The following is a 22439-nucleotide window of genomic DNA, read 5'->3' as shown; positions in this document are numbered from 1 at the left end:
AGGAAAGCCAAGCTTTCCAACCGTTCTTTAGGTTAGTGCATTTGCTACATGCCTCCTTAGTACGGGTAGTTTTAAGTCATTGAATGCTCCATTTCTACTTACTTTTGGCATATCATGATAAAAGTTGTATTTGGTTGATTAAATTATATATTGTTTTCAGTTTTTGGTTTTCATTAACTTAGATATATTATAGCACATCAAATTTGGCATCTGTCGTTCCGTATGCATCAGTTTACAAAGTAGAATTAGCTGTGGTCCGATTCCCCGAATCTCCAGCAGAATTGTTCCTACTAGAGTGGGGTGCTCATTTTCGCCGGGGACACAATTTTGCCGTTTTAGGATTTTGAGGTGTAAAAACTTCAAAGGATGGTTGAAATGGAAGAAATGTACCGGTAAATTATATTTTTATAACAAATATGATATTTTTTTAAACTGAAACAAAATTGCGTCCTACCGAAAATGACCGAAAAACGGACAACAATTTTCGGACAATTTCCTGAATAAAAAATATGATTTCAAAGAAGTATTTCTAAGTAAATATTTGACTGAATGCCCTAACTTTGAATTCTTTACACATTTGAAAAATCTGCTAATCATCTATAATGCAATTGATTTGATAAAAATTGTTAAAAGCTGCGGTTATTTGGTTTCAAAAAGATGTGTAAAAACGGCGAATATGTGTCCCCCATTGACAAAACATCAGGAAATTTCAAGCACCCTTTAATCTAACTTTTCAGATGATTTTTTTCAAACAAACACGTTTTTAAGCTTAAGAATATTTTGCATTTGAAGTTATCTTCCTGTAGAAATATCAGTATACTTCAAAAACATTTAGACCTGACCATAAACTGTAGAAAACATGGAAAGATGTGGCAAAATGGGCATCCCACTCTACAATAGTATTGTAACACTTTCATTGTTTTTATCAGTTGTATTTCCTGTCTTTGAATCCTCTGAACAAGAAGCAGATGAATGGAAATGTACAACTCTAACAGGAGCCAATGTTCCATACAACCCAGCGGACCCTAGACATAAAGGATCAACAGAAAAGCTATATTTTCCAGAGAAAATTTCTGGTAAGTAGAAATAATGCCTTTCTAAAACATAAAGGATACAGAGTAAATATTCAAGAGAAAACAGACATAATATTCAATTATTTATCTAACTTAACTACATAGAGCAAATATGATGATAATATACTTTATTGTACACCCTATTTCTAAAGGGGCAATATACAGTGATGGGGGGGGGGGGGGGGGGGGGGGGGGGTTCTCCATCTTCTTTCAGCTTTTGTATCTGCAACTTCTTCTGCTGAACTCTGTGAAAAAAATATGTGAAACATTTAGTACATATCGGGATAACTAACTCCTCCTACACCCCTTATAACTATTTTAATCATAAATTTCCTTTGTGCACCTCTATTTTGTCGTTAATCAGAATAATATTTCAGGATTCCTTTAACAAATCATATGAGCAATACAGTTCACATTTATGTCCCACTCTCCTCCTAAAAGCCTAGGTGCACCTCCTATTTTGTTCTCGGTCTCAATTAGTTTAGGGGTTTAACTTTCCCTTGACTAGTGGCTGGGTATCACTTCACAATAATGAATTATCTCCCATTAATTTCTTATTAATTACTATATGTTGCTTGTAGTACCATGGTCTAGAAAATCCAGAAGTCCTTCACCAAGAACTGGTATGAGTAGGAACAATTCCTATGAACAGCTTGATCTCATTGGAGTAGATTCTAAACTGGTAAGAACTAGAAATATGAAAAACTTATATTATAGGGTTATTGCATGAATATTGAGGAATATTATCTCGAGTAGAAATTTATATTGCATGAGCTTGCGAGGGCAATACATGTTCTACGAGGGACAATATTCCCCAATATGCATGCAACAACTACATTTTGTCGTTGATGACGTCATGAATTTTAAAAATTTACTGCACAAGTGCAATATTGGAATTTATTGCACACTAATTTTTGGTTACTTTGTGTGGGAAATATTATATTGCTATACAATAAAACAATTTATTCTTAAGTGTAGATTCTAAACTGGTAAGAACTAGAAATTATAACAATATATTGAAGGCCGTACGGTGACCTATAATTGTTAATGTTTGTGTCATATTGGTCTTTTGTGGATAGTTGTCTCATTGGCAATCATACCACATCTTCTTTTTTATATTAATACAAATTATCTCTCTCTGTCAAAATCTTTAAGTTTTAGTAAACAGTCATCAAACACAATTGAGGCAGTTTTTCTACATATGATGTGCTTACATGATTTTAATACTTTCAAATGAATAAATTCACTATGTTATTTCCTTAAAGATTTAAATGTGCTTTAAATTTAGATCTGGCTCGCCTGATATTTTTCCATGATAAAGTCAGTATCAAAAACTAAAAGTCCTTTATTCTATATGTACATGACAAATCAATGTAAGTTGGTATGTGGATCTGTTACAATATCTGTCAGATATATATCAGGTTTAAGCTTTTGGATAAGGTCTTTATCACAGATATTATACAGGTCAACATTGTAATGTTATTGAATTCATGATAATAGGAACATGATGGATTTATAATAATTGATAGTGTTGTGTCTTGACCTTACTTTTAAATCATGCATCAGGTGAGACTATTTGTGTCAGCAGAGGTTTTATGTAGTATGAATAAAAAGATTTGATTAAACATGAATGAGGGAACAACCCTGCATCATAATAAAATCCAGAAAGTCAAGATTTTGGATTGTTTTGAAGAAAAAAAATTTCCTGTGATATTTTTCTATCATAAAACCAGGTTTCATCGGATTAAGACAAATAATCTGATAATTGGCATTTCATTGTGCAACTATTTTATTTTTTTAAATCAAAACCATTTTAGGTAGATGTTTATGTACATATTAATCATTTAAAATGTTTTGGGGAAGCCTGTTGATTCAGGCTGTTTTTTTATCTGTAGAATTACTGAGTGCTCTGATTATTTTAACACATCTAGCATTACTCTTGAAAAAATTAAATCAAATAGACCACTTGTAAGAAAATTGGTTAATCTATTTTTTTGATATCATTGATTGAGGACAATTATTTAGTTAAATTTTATTTTACTATTCAGCCTTACCAACCTTTAGTCAGAAATGAAAATGACTTGAATGACAACAGTCTTGTAAGAAGAATCAATGAATGCCTTGACGGTAGCCGAAACTCAAGCATTGACTCTCTGTTCTCAGGTAAATATTGTGAACTGTAAGGAAAAAGCAGGGAGAAGAACAAAACAAAGTGCTGTAAGAGAGGAAAGAATAATTTTAATTCTAAAGAGCAATTAAAGCACAGTTTTTGAAAGTTTCAAGGCTTGATTACTAAAATAAAAGATGTTTTTGAACAGAAGATACTAAGAATTTAAGTTTATGTATTTACAAAGAATTAAAATTCTATCCCATGTAAAAACAATGATATTCATCAATGATCAAAATAAATAATCAGTCAGAACTGTTAAAGAATCTGAGGCAGTCACATTTCAAATGAAACTTGCATCTGGCATATTAAATTATAAGCCTGGTACCTTTGATTACTAATTGCAACAATTTCAATATTCATACGATGGGTGTTAAATAATGCAAAATAATGGACCCCTTGCTCAGCTTTATTTTCTTTGCTGCTTTTGCATTATTTATTTACCAATCCATGAAAATATAAATTTATTAATTTACTTACTATTTTGCAGATAATGAATCAAGAAGATCAAGTGTAGTACTAAATAATAACATTGAAGTTGTTTTACTGGATGTTTCTAGTAATAAAATCAGTGATATACAGAATCTATCAGACTGTGACAGAGAATTCTGGGCCAAATTTACATGTCTGCAGAAGATAAGCATGAGTTATAACAAACTACAAACACTACCAGAGGAGTTATTTAAGGTTTGGAACTTAGGCCACACCAATTTGATTCCTTGTTCGACGGACCCGCCCGCACCTATTTTTATCAAAACAGAATTTTTTTATTTTTATTATATTCCCGCTTCCCGCATCCGGAAATGAAATCATGTCCATTTCCCGCACCGTTTTTTTGTAAATATTATAGAAAGATCGCAACATTTGTTTATAAAATCACAGTCTAGCCTTTATATAACGATTGTAAACCTATCATTACCCCCACAACACTGTAAATATCTGCGAGAATATTCGTTTCAGCATGAAACCAATTTATTTCACCTGGAGTGCTCCGATATAAATATATAACCGGAAATACCAGTACAGAACAAAACGTTAGTTTCTTTCCCCCTAACTTGTATTCCCTATAAAAAATGTTCGTTGTTAAAATTAAGTACAAAGAACTTCTGAAGGATTTGCCTTCAACTGCAATTAATATGAGGAAGGCGCTACCTTAAATGCCAGCTTTATAATGTCCTAGATATTGATTGGTTGTATGGTGACGATCATACCCGCTGCAGGTTTGTGCACCTGTCCAGGTTTATTCAAGGACCTGTCGTTCAGTTGTTATCGTTTGTTGATGTGGTTCATTGGTATTTTACCGTTTGGAAATATAAATGAGATCGTTGGATTGTGTACAAAACTAAGTTGTGGTCCCTTAAGGTTGCTGATTGGTCGGGATAAAAGCTCTGTGTAAAAGGCCGTACTTTGACATATATGTTTGTTATTATCAGGTTGGGAACAACCTTCCCTCAGACAAGGGGCCTTGAAGGGGTCATTTTACCATGTTTACTGAAGTAGAAAAGAAAATAGAAATACTAAGGATTTGTATAGTGCTACTATACAAATCCTTTGACAACTTAGAATGTTTTACTCAAAAAGAGGAGAAATACATTATATTTTAAACAACTTTTCTAAAAGAGGGATGGGTCCACATATTTTGAATAATATTAAACTGTTAAAGTAAATGTGTTAACATGGTTAAAGTCCAGGAATATTACAAAATTCTTGGGCACGTTTTGACCATTTAATACCAAATATTATAGTTCTTTGGGGAAATATTAGCCCTTTTGTACTTAAAGTGTTTTTACAAAAAAAATATATTATACAATGTAACTTATATAATGACCCCTCATAAAAGGGATATTCATAACATTAAGGGGTTGTTCTGAACCTGATTATGACTTGGATGAAGAATTGTCTCATTGTCAGTCACACATACATAGACCAGATTTAATTATTCAAATTATTTCTTGTTGAACAGCATGAACAGGGGAAAAATATTTCATAAATTAAAGAAATGTCAAGGTACAAGTGATAAATCAAGTTTTAATATAGTCAAAACCTACTATTTTATGTTTACAAAAAAAAATTATAATCGCTCGCCTCTACTTTTTAAGCTTCGCCTCAAAATTTTGCAAATTAAATATTTTTTTATTAAAATTTTCAAATCGCTCGCTCGCCCCAATTTTTGAAGTCCAAAAATCCGTAGAACAAGAAATTAAATTGGTGTGGCCTTATAACTTAATAAAAAATCATTAAATTTCATTTGGGAGTTTATATAAGTAAATTAATTATCAAAAGAATTTTGTGCAATATGAATATACAATATTAATTTTTATAATCAAATTTTACATGGTTGATGAGATAACTATATAAAAATAAGACCTGGTATGATTGCCAATGAAACAACTTATAATCCACCAAAGTTCAAATGATTAAGATATGAATTAATCACTGAATTGCAGGCTCCTAACTCACCATGTTTCAAGGAATGAGTTATCACAGGTAGGTTTATGATTGGTAACTATTACTTTTTTCCTGCATTAGTTTTTTTTATATAAAACATTTAAATGTCTCAACACCTGTATGGAAATTGAAAGTTGGTGTTGACATTCACAACTATTTGCGCATGTACAAGTTTATTGTTCTTATTAGAATATTAAGTTGTTTTATGAACAGGAAAAAATCGATGCAAAAATTATTTGGGAGCAAGAATTTCAAATGTTGAGAAATGTACATTGAATATTGATAAAGCAAAACAATGATTTTCGTTACCATGTAAGGTCAAAATCGATCGTGCCCGCATGGTTAGTACCTATATACGGTGTACTGATGAAACAATCAAGATTACATAATTTGTTCACCTTTACATTAAGTCTTTCTTAGAACTTATGAATGACAGCAAGAGTATTAAAATGCAACTGATACATCACTTAAGCTCATTTGATTATATTATTGCCAAGGAATTGCGATATGTTTACATGGCCTTCTTATTTATAGAAGTAACAGTAACTTTATTTTTTATAGAACTTGCCAACCTTGAAACAGTTTGAAGCAAAGTCCAACAAAATCACAAAAATACCCATGTCTTTGTTGGAAAGTAACTCACTCAAGCATTTAGATCTTTCTGACAATAAGGTATGTAGTCATTGATAACCCAGTACTCAAATGTATGTCTTGTTTTGTATAGGATACAAATAGATGTTCCTTGTATTACTAATGTTCTACATTTTTTGTTTTAAATACTCAAGATTTTTCAATTTTTGAAACCCTCCAGCTTTGAAAAGTATGTAAAAACATCTAAACTTTTTGAGTGGATAAATATTGTAGCTTGCATACAGAAGGAAATTTTGTTTTTTTCATAAATGTTTAAAGCCTTAACCAGATAGGAAACCTTGCTTTAGCCAACAAAGGTACATGTTGTTATGTTGAAGGAGCTACAAATCACAGAGCCTTAAATTACTAAATTATTGCAAAAAGCAATACTACTCTGTGTCTGATCTTAATTTGTTTTAACCACTTAATCAAGCATTGTATAAATTTACCTACCAACATGACACATACAATGTTATGAGTATGAAGCAAATTGAAATATCTTAAATTGTCATAGTGTTATCTAAAGATTAAATCACTTTAGAAATAAAAACATTTTGGGATCTCTTAAAGGTAATAGTGTTATATATTATAGTTTAAGACATATACATATAACTTAACACATTTTTTTTTTATAGTTAATAAGCTAAAGCATATGGATAATGTTATTTCAAAAATGCATTCTAGTCTCATACATTTATTACATTCACAGAGACAACTACAAGTCAAATACTTTCTTAAAGAATTGGTTTTTAATTTAGATTAATGAAATTGGAAATGGTGATGAAATGTGGAGAAATGAAAATCTGAAATTCTTAGATTTGTCAAGTAACATCATTACAAAAATACCAACTTTGTTTTGTCAGCGTGTGCCAGCTTTAACACATTTCTTTTTGAACTGGTAACATTTAATTTATGTCATTTTTTTTGTGTATTTTGCTGTTAGACATTTTGCAACTTCTTTGCATTATTCATGGAGTACCTATAGTTATAAATATTAACAGTAGGTTGAAGTATCAGTTTTCCATAACATTTTAATGAAGTACATAAGAAGATGTGGTATGAGTGCCAAAGAGTCAACTCTCCATCCAATTCACAATTTGCAAAAGTAAACCCTTATAGGTCAGAATATGGCTTTCAACACAAAGCCTTTGCTCACACCAAACAGCAAGCTATATAGGGCCCCGAAAAATGACGAGAGTTAAACCATCAAGCATGTATGCAGGAAAACCAACGAAATAATCTGACTTAGGACAGGTGAAAAAAATGCAGCAGGTTTAATGCTTGAGTGCAGACATGCCAAAGATGATAATTTTGAACTACTGGAATTATACTGCGCCACAGGGTGTACTTGGATACTTCAGGGTGTTTAAATATCCATATCTACGGATATGAATGTAGATAACGAATTTATCCCCGGTCTTAGTCTAAATCTGGCGATTTTTAGAGAAATTCAACCACAAAGTTTAACGTGAAAGTAACATTTTTTGCATTTTTTATGCCCCACCTCACCTACAATAGTAGAGGGGCATTATATTTTCTGGTCTGTATGTCTGTTCGTCTGTTCATCCATTAGTCTGTTCGTCCATTCGTCTTTTTGTCCCACTTCAGGTTAAAGTTTTTGGTCAAGGTAGTTTTTGATGAAGTTGAAGTCCGATCAACTTGAATCTTAGTACACATGTGTACTATGATATGATCTTTCTAATTTTTAATGCCAAATTAGAGTTTTGACCCCAATTTCACAGTCCACTGAACATAGAAAATAATAGTGCAAGTTTCAGGTTAAAGTTTTTGGTCAAGGTAGTTTTTGATGAAGTTGAAGTCCAATTAACTTGAAACTTAGTACACATGTGCCCTATGATATTGTCTTTCTAATTTTAATGCCAAATTAGAGTTTTTACCCAAATTTCACAGTCCACTGAACATAGAAAATGATAGTGCGAGTGGGGCATCCATGTACTTGGGGCACATTCTTGTTTGAATATCTTTTATTGAAATTTAGGATTTTGACATAAGGGGGTGTAGGGTACTACCTTTTGTAGGACCCTAAAGGTTGACAAATATAAGACGTTTTTAATCTAAAAACAGAGAAAGTGAAATTGGTCGAATTTGGCGCTCAAAGTTGTGAGAGTTACATCATAGACGGTGTGAAGTCAATGGGGGTCATTTACATAGCTAGGTCAGTAGTCCCATTCATTGACAATGTGGCAGAATAGTGATGCATTAAATATAATGAGTGCAAATAATCGACATAATAGAAGAAAATCGTTAGCGTATAAAGTATCTAAGTATACAGACATCATGGATAGTCTACAGAATTTGATATTTCATAAGGAACAACTATGGAACTAAGGAAAAAGCATGTGAATTTTCCTGATGTAATGGGTAGCAACATCCGTGTTAATGCATTAGCAACACTCAGGGGCTAGTTTTGTAACAACATGCTTTAACCAATCAAAATCCTAGGAATATACTTAGCCGGGAATAAGGTTTTTAAATGAGCAGAATTCTGGGAAAGTTAATATTATAATTGATTATTTATATTTTAGTAATGAGATTCATGAATTGCCAAAGGAACCATTAGAGTTGCCTGGTCTTAAAGTTCTAGAGTTGTCTTGTAACTATATAAAATCTGTACCAGAGGAGTTCTTACATGGTAGTAGTAAACTAGAAATCTTAGATCTAGAAAACAATGAAATAGGTATATGTATGCTTAAAATAAGATCATTACTAAAATTTACTTCATACAAAACATGAGAAAAACTGTGTGAGATACACTTTTCATCTTTTTTTAAAGCTCAAAATTACAAATAAATTTTAGATTTACAGGCAATGAAAATTTCCTGATTTTTTTTTTTTTATTATTGTGGTGGATTGAAATGTTAGTTTTGATTAGGATACATTAGAATTGTAAAACGGTGAAATGTTCAATCTACAGGAATGTTAGTGCTGACAATAAATATGTTTAAAGGTATAATTTAAGCTCTAGAACGGTATAATATTAAATCTTTTCTTAGATCAATTTAGTTTTACAGTTGAAAACATCTACTGTAACAGTGAAATCTTGTTTGATATCAGTAATATTTGAATACAATACAGTTATGTACAACTATTATTATCTCTTTATTTAACTATTAAAACTGTTTTAATTTTTCAGAATCTCTACCTAAACAAGGCATTACATCAATGTTACCAAAGTTAATAAGATTGAAATTAAAGAAAAACAAATTGACAGAAAAGGAACCACTCTACATTCCAAAGTTTATTTTGGATTTACAAAAGTAAGGACTTAAAAAATATATTTAAAATCATTTTTTTTATCTTAAAAAAAAAATACAAAGAATATTGTACATAAATGGGAATGTTATTCAGAAGCATTTTTTAAAGACATAAATATTTACCAAAAAAAATACTTGATTGCAAAGTTTATCCCATCCCATAAATCAAAGTTCCCAAAGATGTGTAATGTTTGTGCTTTTTCTTCAAGCTGACAGAGATAAATCTGAACTTTTATGTATATTATGCTTTAGCATGAAACTTTATTAGGGAAAAAGGTTTTAATTGATATTTTATTTTCTACCACAGTTTTTACTTAAACCTTATTTTCAGTTTAAGGAAGCTTGATCTGAGTGATAATAACATTGTCAGTTTTCCTTCCCCGTCTCAATGGAGATCTCAGTTCATTCAAGAAATAAAACTGTCAAGGAACAAAATTACAAAGGTATGTCTATATCAAATAGAATATTGAAATACTTCATATGTGCTGTTAATAATATTAAAAGACATACTTTGAAAGATAAAAATTTAACAACCTCTGGATTTTTTTTATCAAAGTCTGTAAACATTTATTAAAAGATCTATTTAATAGAAATGTAGATGTGCCTTCAGCACATACAGAGGCTGTCTGGATTCCTTTAAAGTAATTATCTCAAATAGGAAACTCCCTGAATACATTCTATGGAGGCATTACCTATTTTCTAATTTTTAAAATGCATCGAAATTGGAACCTACATTCATGAAAAAGTTTGATATTTTTATGAAGTCCAAACAACTTAAAACTTATAACACATGTTCCTTATGATATGATTTTTCTAATTTATTAATGCCAAATAAGAGTTTTCACACCAATTTCATGGTCCACTGAACTTAAAAAATGATAGTGCAAGTGGGGCATCTTTGTACTATGAACACATTCTTATTTTTAGATTAAGATATATATTTGTGTTCTTCAATGCAACTAACAAAGATTTATGTTTAAAAAAGTGCTATGGTGATTACAATGAGATGTGATCTTTAACTCAGTTTTGAAGGTCTCCTTTAGAATCTAGATTAAAACCAACAGTAAACACAATGTAGCTGTAGGTTTTTAAGTAAGTTTAGGGAATTTTGTAACACCAACTGATGCATAGTTTCTTTTCTTTACCTTTAAAATACCCTTTTGTGATAGATTCAGGTACATGGAACTTTTTTTGAATAAAATAATAATATTGATAAAAATTTGTATCCTTTATTTAGACTGCATATGTGATTCACAATAAGATATTCAATGTACTAACAGATAGAACTAAATGATTTTTTTTCTTCTCAATTTCTAACAGTTAAATTTAGAAGGAGGGAAGTCGTGGACTAAGTTGGAAACTCTCGCCGTTGATGGTAATAATCTCAGTGAGGTAAGAAGTCAAAACAATGTATTTATTTCTTTTACAAATAATTTTCAAAAGAATATTTCTTTCCCTTTTCATGTGCTGAAACAATAGTAACAGAAGGTCATTTAAAAGGTCAGGTGAAAATGTTGTAAAGGATGAAGTTAGAGCTTATGTTCTTTCAACTGCTATTTAGGTGAACTAAAGATAAGCATATATTTTATGTGTTTCAGTTACCAAAGGAAATAGGACAGTTGTCCTCACTTACCTCCCTTGACATAAGCTTCAACAAATCATTGAAGACATTACCTGATGAAATGGGACGATGTTCAAGGATGTGGGAAGTAAGCATAGTGTTTATTTGACATGACATAAAAGTTCACCTTATGGCCTTCAACAATGAGCAAAGTCCATATGGCATAGTAAGCTTTAAAAGGCACCCTGATATATGATCCAAAGTTAAAAAGGCTCCTGAATCAGGACAGAACATTTGGATTGTGGTGGGGTTAAACATGCCAATATTGAAAGCTAGGGTATATAATGATGGTCTGTTTGTTTGAATTACCCAATACCACCATAACTACTTGACAATGAATTTACATGACATTTTCATATATTTTTTAGTCCCTGATTGCATTGTTTATCTTCTATTTTATCATTTGATGAGATTATTTCCTGAGTTTCTTATATCAAACTTTATAATAGACCTTGTAATACAATTTTTGTATAAAGTTTGATGTTAGATAACAAATCCACCCTTTAAAAGATATAACATGGAAACATCAGAGATTCCTCTGGTCATTTATTCATTTGTTGGATTGTAAATACATGTATATGTTTTAACTGTGTTTGCAGTTAGTTTTACTGAATTCCCAGGTTAATATTGGAGTTCTGCCAATGAGACAGCAATCTAACTACTAAGAAAAATGTATTACATCAAGGGATTTATTGTCAATAGTAACAATCATAACCAATAAATAGACTATGCAATTCAAAGATAATATATTAAATTATATTTCACATTTCAGTTCAGATATAGAGGAGTAGAATTACAGTTAGACAGATCTTTAGTTAATGGGAGAGTAAAAGACCTAATATCATTTCTACATAACAAACTTAAAAAGGTTAGTTTATGTGATATACAGATGGTAGCATAAGATTGTAGCAGTTTTTTTTCCATAAACTTCCAAATCGTTTATGTGCTAATCTTCACGGGGGGGGGGGGGGGGGGGGGGGGGGGGGGGGGGGGGGGGGGGTCTCTTCCTATATAAAGGTTTATACATATGTGCCGCTGGAATGGGTCCCTTTTTTGATCCGTCAAATATATCAATGGGGTGTAATTTTACCAAGGAAATATATCAATAGGTAGTAATTGACCGATTGTGATACTATTTGAGATGATAAATATATGAATGGGTTATGATTTCGCTGTGAAATATATGTATAGGTAGGGATTTCACAATTATTCAATATATGAATGGGGGGGTTTTTTAAAATCCCAGCTGCACACCTGTACCCAAAATCCCATGTTGAGACCCCCCCGTGCTAATCTTACATAGGAAATCACCTCTGAAAATATGCAAAGTATTTTTAAATGCTTTGTTATGTTGCCTTCTGTTTGCACTAAATTTACTAATTAATTTGATTTGAAAAGCTGCCAAGTTAGCACTAATAAATTAAATTTGTTAATGAAGAAACAATTAGAATTAGAGTTAAAATACGGTAGTCAACTGAAAAAAAAGTGGTTATTTGAACCCATGAAATTAAATAATATTTTCTATTCTAATATGACGTTCTTCTTTAGCTTTAAGTACAAAGCCATGTTCTAATTCGAATAGAACATGGGCTGCACGTGATTGATGTCACAATTGAAATTGCAACGTCAGATGAATTTTGAACAACGACAGAGATCAAAATGGACATTTTTTATGGTATTGCTTGCTAGGAAATTAAATAAAAACATTCTAAAAGAAAGTTTAAATGTTTTTGTTCTTGTTTTTGTTGATAAACTGTTGATTGTTCATCAAACAAAATGGTGACATTTCGAGCGTGCACTACAGGTCCGCTTCCAAGTACAAAAGTTCAAAATATTCCTATTAGAATTGAAATAAACTTTTGTGAAGGCGTTATATTTGTAAACATTTAATACCTCGCTATCGCTCGGTATTAAGATATTAACAATTCTAACATGACGTCCTTCAAACGCTTTAAGTACACACCCGTGGTAAAATATGAATATATTTCATGGGCTGTTCCCATTGTACCCCCACGTCATATGTTTTTTAATGAATGAGCGACTCTACGTCATAGAACAATGACGTCAGAATATAAGCAATTTACGGGAAAATACACGCTTGTGAAACGGAAAATCACAACAAGGAAACGTTAATAAATGAGTTATATTAGCCGTTTTTGTATATATATGAGACATAAGTACAATAATAATTAGATTCATCTAAAATTATCCAAATATGTTATTATAAATAGTTTAAGCATCATCATTTATTCAGTTTGCTCCGTTATTTTACGTCAATTTAATAGTGCGTTTATATATTGGAACGGCAAATAATGCCATCACATAGAGCGCTTCGATCCAAAATAATTGCCGTATTTGTCCTATTAGAATCGAAATAATTCATGGGGGCTTGAATATATCTAGATTTTACCACGGGTTGTCCCTTTATGCCGATATTTTACCCCTCGCTATCGCTCAGGGTAAAATATTTGTCATAAAGGGCCAACCCGTGGTAAAATCACGGTATATTCAAGCCCCCATGAATTATTTCTTAAATATAATGCCTACCCATGTTAAAATGAGCATAGAGCATGGCATGAAAGAATTATTTCTTAATCAATAAAAGAGAGACGAAAGATACCAGAGGGATAGTTAAACTCATAGACTGAAAATAAACTGACAATGCAAGGGCTAAGACAAACAGACAAATAATAGTACAGAAGACACAACATAGAAAACATAAGACTAAGCAACACGAACCCCACCATAAATGTTCCAGCCATTTACCTTTTTTTTTTCTAGGCTGCAGCATACTTCAGAATGAAGGTAATGGTAGTTGGTTATGGAGCTAGAGGTAAATCAACACTACTCCGTGCACTGATGAAAATCCCTAAACCAGCAGCTAACAACACACCAACAGTGGGAATTATTGTTAAAGACTGGGCGTAAGATTGTTTAATAATCAGCTATCAAGGCAAATGGTATTGATGGTAAACCAATTCTGCAATCATTAGAACTGAAATAATGATTGAGCATTCCATATCTGAAAATGACCATGTATCAGTAGCTAATACATGATGCTGTTAGAACTTTTTGGAGAGATTTGGTATCAGTGTGATTATATCATTGAAGTACACTAATTGTTCCTTTGAACTTTGACATTTAGATGATTGAAATATTTTGTAACACAGACATTTTTTGTTTGTATTTTGAGTTATCCTTATACTTTTTGATTAGAAAATGGATGGCATAGATGAATTTTTAATAGACAAATTTCCATTCCTATTTTATAAATTAACTACCTCGGATGACCTGGGATCATTTACTGTTACAACATAAAGTGCTAATGAACATTGTGATGTAAATACATTATTTTTTATGTCAATTTTTTCAGAGAAAAGAGTATGTACATACATAACCTTATTGTAGATTTGAAAGATACAGAAAAGATATAGGAAAAAAAGTTTTATATACCTTGAGTACATGGGACTTTGCTGGACAAGAGGAGTTCTATAGTACACATCAGTGTTACCTGTCAAATAAAGCTTTGTATCTGGTAAGACTGAATATCTTAAACTATTTAAACTATTCATAGATTCTTCATTTTTATATCTTGAAAGAAATATACTTGAAGATAATTTTAGTTGATCGTCATAAAAACATGTTGTAATTTGTAAAATTGATTCTAATATTATTCAATATCTAATTTTCAATCAACTTTAGGCTAAAAAGTTTGCATATTGAGAGCTTATTATTTATCTGAAAAAAGGTTGTCCTAAGAATCAACAAAGGTTTAGAAGAAGTAGAATTGTTAAAGCCATGGTTATCAAACATCTATGCCAGAGCTCCAGGATGTCCTGTGATTGTTGTTGGTACCCATTATGATAAAGTTCATAGGTCACAGAGGGAAAATGTTGTTAAGCAGTTCATTGACCGACTGAATGATCTGAAAACAAAACCAGGTAATACATCTTAACCACTGCTTTAGTATTGACATCACATAATTGTTTTTATCTGCACATATGGCCGATGATTTCAACTATTGTTTTTATGCCACTCACCACAAGTTGTCTCTTTCCAATCTTTTGATTTTAAGGTACTTCCAGAAACATGTTGTGTACTTTGAAATCATATTGTACAATTTTTGTCGAAACTACAACATAAATATTGCAAAATCTAGACCAGGCAATCTTCGATGTCTGCATCCTCATCCCCTCTGCAAAGGCAGCGTCAACATTGAGGATCAGCCATCGCTTAAATTTTTTTAAGACATTGAAAACATTGTCAAACCTTACAGAAGCTCATTTATGTCAAAAATAGTGTAGGCAGATCAAAATTTTGATTTTTTTTCTCCCTTTTTTCCCCCCATATTTTTTTTGATAATATAAGTAAACGTTTATTATTTTTTTTACAATTAACTGTCAGATTAAGTCTGATGATAAACTTTTTCTGTCATCAGTAACTTTGTAAAATCTTCACTGAATTAAAAAATTTGACCTTATCATTTTTCTTATAAATGAACTCACTTTTTAAGTCACATTACACTTTTTTATACTGACAACAAGATTAGCAGGCAATACACATGGTTCCATGGAACCTCTTACAAATTTTTAATAAAAGTGGGTCCAAATTGAGGCTTTGTATTGCCTTTTGCTTTTACTGTCAATTTAAACTGATTAAATAGTTAAATTTCATATGAAACAATTTTAAAAGGATAATGATGTCAATAAATAATTAAGTTAAAGTTTGAAAGGAAAGCAAAACTTTACAAACAATCTGTTAAAGTCTTTATCAGCACATATACTTTTCTAAATTTGAATTATTTAGGGTTTCCTGATATACAGGAATTTTGTCCAGTGGATTGTAGCTTGGAAAAAGATAATGTGGATCTTGAAAAACTGAGGGAGAAAATCAAAGATGTCATTGATAAGTAAGTGAAATATCTAATTGTTGGTACACAATATATTATTTATCAAATTTAACCTGTTCAGCCATGGAAGTGTTTGAAATAGAAATCAGTTCATTCATATTTCTTTATTTCTTCAAAGGACAAGATACTATAAGGGACCATATTAATCCTAAATAATCCTGGAAATTTTCATTGAATTAGATCCATCTCAAAATCTTGTATCATAAGATATTTCTCCTATCTGGACAGGATAATTTTAGAAATTTAAAATGCTTGGCAAACACTTTATTTTGTTGTTCTGAGATCAATTTTACAGTTAACAGAAAGTAGACTGTGATGAAATAACAAACTTAAATTGACTTATTTTGTTTATGTGTATTTATAGTTACAAGGTGAAGGGTCAGCCAGTAATGGGACAGATGGTTCCAGCGAGTTATGTGGTATGTTTTTTTATCATTCCTTGTATATTTTATTTAATGATTTTAATATATCAACAATAGTAGGCAATAGGTCAAAAACTTAAGAAAATAGAGAGAAATTAATTAGAAAAATGATAAGCAATGAAAGGTCAACAAAGAGACTTTTTTGTTTTGAATTCTTTTCTAGTCTACACTGTTCGAATTTCTTTGATTGTTGCACATAGATCTAGGTAAGCGAATCAGGCTTAAAAGATCCTTTAATTAGTTTTTTTCAGTGATTTACAAGGAACACTACCTTTTAATAACATACAAGACGAACATGGTTTATGATAATATAAAAAAATGATATATTTGACTATGAATGTCGAATATCTATATTGCAGTCATCTGTTACTTATTTGCCATTTAACAATATTATAGGTCTCCTTCAATGATATAAATTGCATTTTGTTTTGTAGTCCAGCATCCTTCCATATAGATTAAGTTTAAATGTGGTTTTGCTGTGTAGTTACCATTGAAGTAGCTGGTAGTATGATTATGAGAAATTTATTTCAGAAACTTTCCGACAAGCTTGCAGAAGAGGCCAGAATACTGTTGAAAAAATCTTATCCAATTATATCACATAACCAATTACTAAAGATTGTAAAACAATCATCTATAGACTTAGATGAAGAAGAACTCATACAGGTATTCTATGATTTAGATGAAATGTGACAGAATTGTATAAACTAAAAGAAAAGAATTATTGTGAAGTAGTTATAGAAATAGAATACAAAGATAAAGAATTTAATGTTACAACCATCAGGTTTTTAAAAGTAAAACTATTGAAACAGGAAACGCACAAACTAATAAAAGAAAAAAAGATCGAAAACAATTTCTCAGTACCTTATAGGTCCATATCAAGGCATATAATGACCCAAAAGAATAAAATGAGAAAAAGCATTATCACTGAATGAGGACAGAAGGACCATTAGAAAGCAAAAATTATATTCGTTGCTGTCTGTATTATCTTTTGGACAGAGGATATAACAATGAACTAAATCATTTCATACCATATTTGTTTATTTTTATATGGTTGATTGTTGGTGTTTTAATGCCACTTTTAAGCGCCACTTTTGGGCTATTTTATGGCTGCTAGTTTTTATTGATTGAGGGAGCCAAGGAAAACTGGCAATTCTAGTCAATTAAGATTGGAGCTTAGTGCACCTACACAAGTGAGATTAAAACTCACAACCTCAGTGTTGACTGGCTAGTGATTACAGTAGTAGAACTACTAAGACCACTTGGCCACTGAGAACCCTAATTAGCTCACCTGGCCCAAAAATACAAAAATCTACTCCTCTAAAACTACTACAACAAATTTAACCAAACTTGTCCACAATCATCATAAGGGTATCCAGTTTAAAAATTGTGTCCGATGACCCCACCTTCAAATCAAGATTGCTGACATTGCTAAAAATAGTACAATGGGTAAAATACTGCTTTTGGCTTGTATCGCTGAAACCAAAGCATTTAGAACAAATTTGTCAGAATAAAATTGTTTATTAGGTCAAGATCGGAAATTTTCAGACCATTCAGGCAGCCTGTTTTTTGGTTGCTGCCCTTGAATTGTTAATTTTAGGAAAATTTTGCAGCTTTTGGTTATTATCTTGAATATTATTATAGATAGAGATAAACTGTAAACAGCAATAATTTACAGAAAAGTAAGATCTAAAAAGAAGTCAGGATGACCAAAAAGGTCAATTGACCTCTTATATGCCCTTTATATTCAATTTTTAACAATTTTAAACAATTTTGTAAATTTTTACAAAATATTTTCCATTGTAACTACTGGGCCAAGTTCATTACAGAGATAATTGTAAGCATCAAGAATGTTCAGTAAAGTAAGATCACCAGAACACAATATTGTCATGAAGCCATCTTGTTAAATATACAACAAGGTGAGCAACACAGGCTCTTTAGAGCCTCTAGTTTTTATTTGATACACTTATTATAATTTCTACTAAATAAAATACTTTCAATTCGTAAAACTATTTTAGGATTAAAGATGTGCTTTACTATTGTTATATTTTTGTATAAATTAGGCCATAAGGTTCCTGCATGAGTTTGGAATTCTGTTGCATTATGAAGATGCCTCACTACAGTTGAAGGACCTACACTTTATAGACCCAGGTTGGTTGTGTAGAATGATGGCACAAGTTATTACAGTCAGACAGATAAATCCATTCATAAAAAATGGGGTAAGTCAGTAAAGTTCTTTTTTTTTTTTAGATCTGACATATGTTACCGATTTTTTAATTTATTTCATTTTATTTTAGATAAAATCGTATTACCTAAATACAACAGATTTTATATAGTCTTTCTTCATAGATATTACGGAACACATAGTAAAAGATATGTTTGATTGATTGTTTCCATAGAATGAGGCCACAGACATAGATTTGATTTTTCTATATAAAATCCTAAATTTCTTATGCAGCAAAAATACTGCAATCTGATTGGTTGACTACCCCGGTGTAAATAACACCCCACCCTTGTTCACCCGGGGATAAATAAAATTTTGCCAAAATTTTTAGAAAATGAAATTTTGCCAAAAAAATAAAAAATAAAATTTTGCAAAAATAAAGGAAAAAATAAAATTTAGAAAAAAAATATAATGAGAACCCCATAGAAAAAGATGACAAAATTCCAGTGGAATTCCACTGGAAAGCCACTGGCAAAATCAGTGGATTAACCACTGGATTCCAGTGGAATTCCAGTGGAATCCAGCGGTAAAAAATGTCTGGCATTCCACTGATCTACTGGAATTCCACTGATTTACCAGTGGTAACTCCAGTGGAATGCAACAAGTTCCAGTGGAATTCCAGTGGTATTTTCTCTGGCATTCCACTGATCTACTGGAATCTTCACTGGTAAATCAGTGGAATTTCAGTAGATTCCACTGGAATTATCACTGGTAAATCCACAAACTGATTAACTAATATAAAAATTATGTGTGATATATAAACTTCTCTTCCTTTCTGTAATTCAAAACTTGCTGTCTCTGTACTTCCAACTATAATTGCTGAATAAAGGTATTAAAATGGAGTCTGCATAAAATCTGTTTCATATCATTGCTGGCAGCTCATATTTAATCCCCTAAAAGTACAAAAATATCCACAAAGAATCAATTGTTCAAGAGGTATAATGATTGTATGAAGCAATACATTCAAAAGAAACAGCATTATGCATCTTAAATTGCATTGGAAGTTTAAGTTAAACTCAAATTTAGTACCCCCCCCTTTTAACCCTTGAAGATAAAACTGGCGACTTAAATTATTATTAACGTTTCACCAAGTTAATTTACGATGAATATTATTCACACAATTTAATTTCTACATATCAGATTATCATATATGCCCATGTACCATTTACATGTCAGATTACGATATGTCGATCTGTTATGAATGTGACAACAATATATCAATTTATCATTCTTCATTTATTTATTGTCTGCCTAAACTTTCTGATGTTTTGCTCAGATTAAAATCCTAAATGTTTTATATTGCCTCAACAAATTGTATTTCATAATCATTATATGTTAAATCAAATACTTATCTGAAAACATCTGCGTTTGGATTCTCCATTTTTGTTATCCAGCGTAATCATATGACGTCATATTTGCAAGTGCGTTTAAGTCAAGGTGTCAATCTCGTCCCATATCATATCGGCCCGAAGTTGATTCGTCCCTGTAATGGTATTTCAGTGAACTTCTCAAAACCGGTCGACCGTTGGACTACGGAAACAGCCGATTTGCGGGGTTTGCCGGTTTGTAGAAATTTAAAATCACAAGAGTTACTTCCCCTTAATATGGGTGTTTGAGAATGTTTTGAAAATGTATTTCACTTTCATTAAAATATACGTTTTCCTTTTTAAATTTTAGTTTTGTATATAATATCTATCTTAAAATACAGCTACAACTTCTATTTCATCTTATTTTATTTTTTTATTTTGCAGGAATAAAAAAATAAAAACACCATACATTTATGATATTTCACGAATAATTAGATAAAATGTTCTACTGAATGGTCGATACGGTTCCTATAGTCCAGTCAATCTAGCATAAATTTGACCCTAACCTGAAAGTAATTGCAACAGAAGATTTTTAAGTTTTAATCTTTAGCAGTATACCCCAAATATACACAGAAAAAAGTCCCATAAAATCTAACTTGAGGAAAACTAAAAAAATCACCATTTAAAATTCCTATGGAGATTTGCATTGAAAAGGGAAATAACTCTTGCAAAAAAGGCAGAAATATCAATAAAAATTGATACAAAATTATAACTTTACCGCTTCTATTCATCAGAATGTATTGATTCTTGATTTTTTAGCGGTCTTTAGAGTATAACAAACAACTCTAAAGGTGTTTTCATATATTTTATCAAGCTATAATCTAGATTTCGTAATTTATTAGTTGACCATTTATTGAATTTTCCAACATGTCAAGGTAAAGAATCTCAAATTTGATAAAAATAATTAAGCATGTATTCTTCTTTTTGTGTTTTAAAGTTTCTTAAGATAAGCAAGTTGCTGAAAAAATATAATATACAGATATAAACAATACCAAATTTTCACAATATTTTTTCAAAATGGTTACAAAGCTTCAAATTTGCAATTTCTTTAATGAAAAATGTATGAAAAAAAAATAAACTACCCATAACACTTCGGTTTTGTACATTTCATGAGCAGAAGATTAATATAATTTAGTCAAAAACAAACTTATAACCCCATCAAAATATCATGCTATACATAAATTTCAAGAAAAACTACCAAAAACTGACCAAAAAAGGCTATTTTTTGCAAGAGTTATCTCCCCTCCCAATGTTAATTTCCATAGGAAATTTAAAATGCTGATTTTGAGTTTTCCTCAGGTTAGATTTTATGGGACTTTTTTCTGTGTATATAAAGGGCATAATACTATAGATTAGAACTAAAAACAAATCTGTTGCAATTAGTTTGAGGTAAAATCTTAGTTTGACTGGACTACTATGATACTCATTTATACTGTGCTAAAAAAAAAAAAAAAAAAAATACTGTGCTGTAAGTTATAAATGTTACACCTTGTCATAACGCACAAAAAAGGAGAGTTATGAAACGAAATTGACAGGTGAACAGATATTACAGCCACGACTATTAGGTGACCTGATTGAATTTTATTGACCCAACAATTTGTAGGTTACAGTTATACAAATGAAACAGTAATTTTAAATCATTTCAGATGACAAGGCCCATTTTTCGAGAATGAGTTATAATGATATAATTATTTAAATACAACAATACCGGCTGGTATCCGATTTCAAGGAATAACCATTTACAGGTTACCAGGTGTGCGGCTCCAGGCTCCAGGGAGCCTCTGGTTTTAGGCCTTATATATATTGTTTGTTCAATTATTACACGTTAATTTTGTATTTTTTTATTTTGTAATTAGAAATGTACATGTCATTTGGGATCTATGCATTGTATCAGTATTTATGTTTATAATTCAAATAGATTTACTTAAATTATATAAATTTAAAAAGGGCATGTTGTTTGTTATATATTATATTGTTTGTTCAATTATAACTTAATTATATGTACATTTAAAATAAGATATTGTTTTTTCCTTTTGATAGTCCAGTGGTATTCCACTGATTTTTTTTCCCACTGGTATTCCACTGATTTTTTTTTTCCACTGGTATAATTTATTCAAAATTCCAGTGGAATGCATCTTTCCACTGGAATTTCAATGGTAACTCCACTGGAATAAGTCATTCCAGTGTTGTCCAGTGGTATATCACTGGATTCCAATGGTATACCACTGGTTTCCACTGGAATACCAGTGATATTTTCTATGGGGAAGTACATGCTTAAAAATTATATTTTTATTTTTTTTTTTTTT

General features: G+C 31.0%; 1 protein-coding gene across 1 annotated transcript in view; it reads left to right on the top strand.

Moving 5' to 3' along the window:
* LOC134725741 (leucine-rich repeat serine/threonine-protein kinase 2-like) overlaps nucleotides 1–22439 on the top strand; it is a 95909-nt gene that overhangs the window by 40115 nt on the left and 33355 nt on the right. The window contains exons 25-43 of the mRNA XM_063589796.1: nucleotides 930–1076; nucleotides 1655–1755; nucleotides 3122–3236; nucleotides 3731–3927; nucleotides 6250–6360; nucleotides 7077–7216; nucleotides 8865–9016; nucleotides 9473–9596; nucleotides 9925–10036; nucleotides 10914–10985; nucleotides 11192–11302; nucleotides 11987–12082; nucleotides 13996–14138; nucleotides 14623–14749; nucleotides 14963–15155; nucleotides 16021–16123; nucleotides 16488–16542; nucleotides 17077–17208; nucleotides 18606–18761. Coding sequence (XP_063445866.1) covers nucleotides 930–1076; nucleotides 1655–1755; nucleotides 3122–3236; nucleotides 3731–3927; nucleotides 6250–6360; nucleotides 7077–7216; nucleotides 8865–9016; nucleotides 9473–9596; nucleotides 9925–10036; nucleotides 10914–10985; nucleotides 11192–11302; nucleotides 11987–12082; nucleotides 13996–14138; nucleotides 14623–14749; nucleotides 14963–15155; nucleotides 16021–16123; nucleotides 16488–16542; nucleotides 17077–17208; nucleotides 18606–18761 — 2387 coding nt within the window. The remainder of the gene's footprint in view (nucleotides 1–929; nucleotides 1077–1654; nucleotides 1756–3121; nucleotides 3237–3730; nucleotides 3928–6249; nucleotides 6361–7076; nucleotides 7217–8864; nucleotides 9017–9472; nucleotides 9597–9924; nucleotides 10037–10913; nucleotides 10986–11191; nucleotides 11303–11986; nucleotides 12083–13995; nucleotides 14139–14622; nucleotides 14750–14962; nucleotides 15156–16020; nucleotides 16124–16487; nucleotides 16543–17076; nucleotides 17209–18605; nucleotides 18762–22439) is intronic.

This window comes from Mytilus trossulus, chromosome 1 (assembly GCF_036588685.1).
Source record: "Mytilus trossulus isolate FHL-02 chromosome 1, PNRI_Mtr1.1.1.hap1, whole genome shotgun sequence".
NCBI lineage: Eukaryota > Metazoa > Mollusca > Bivalvia > Mytilida > Mytilidae > Mytilus > Mytilus trossulus.
This window is presented reverse-complemented; position numbering and strand designations above follow the sequence as displayed.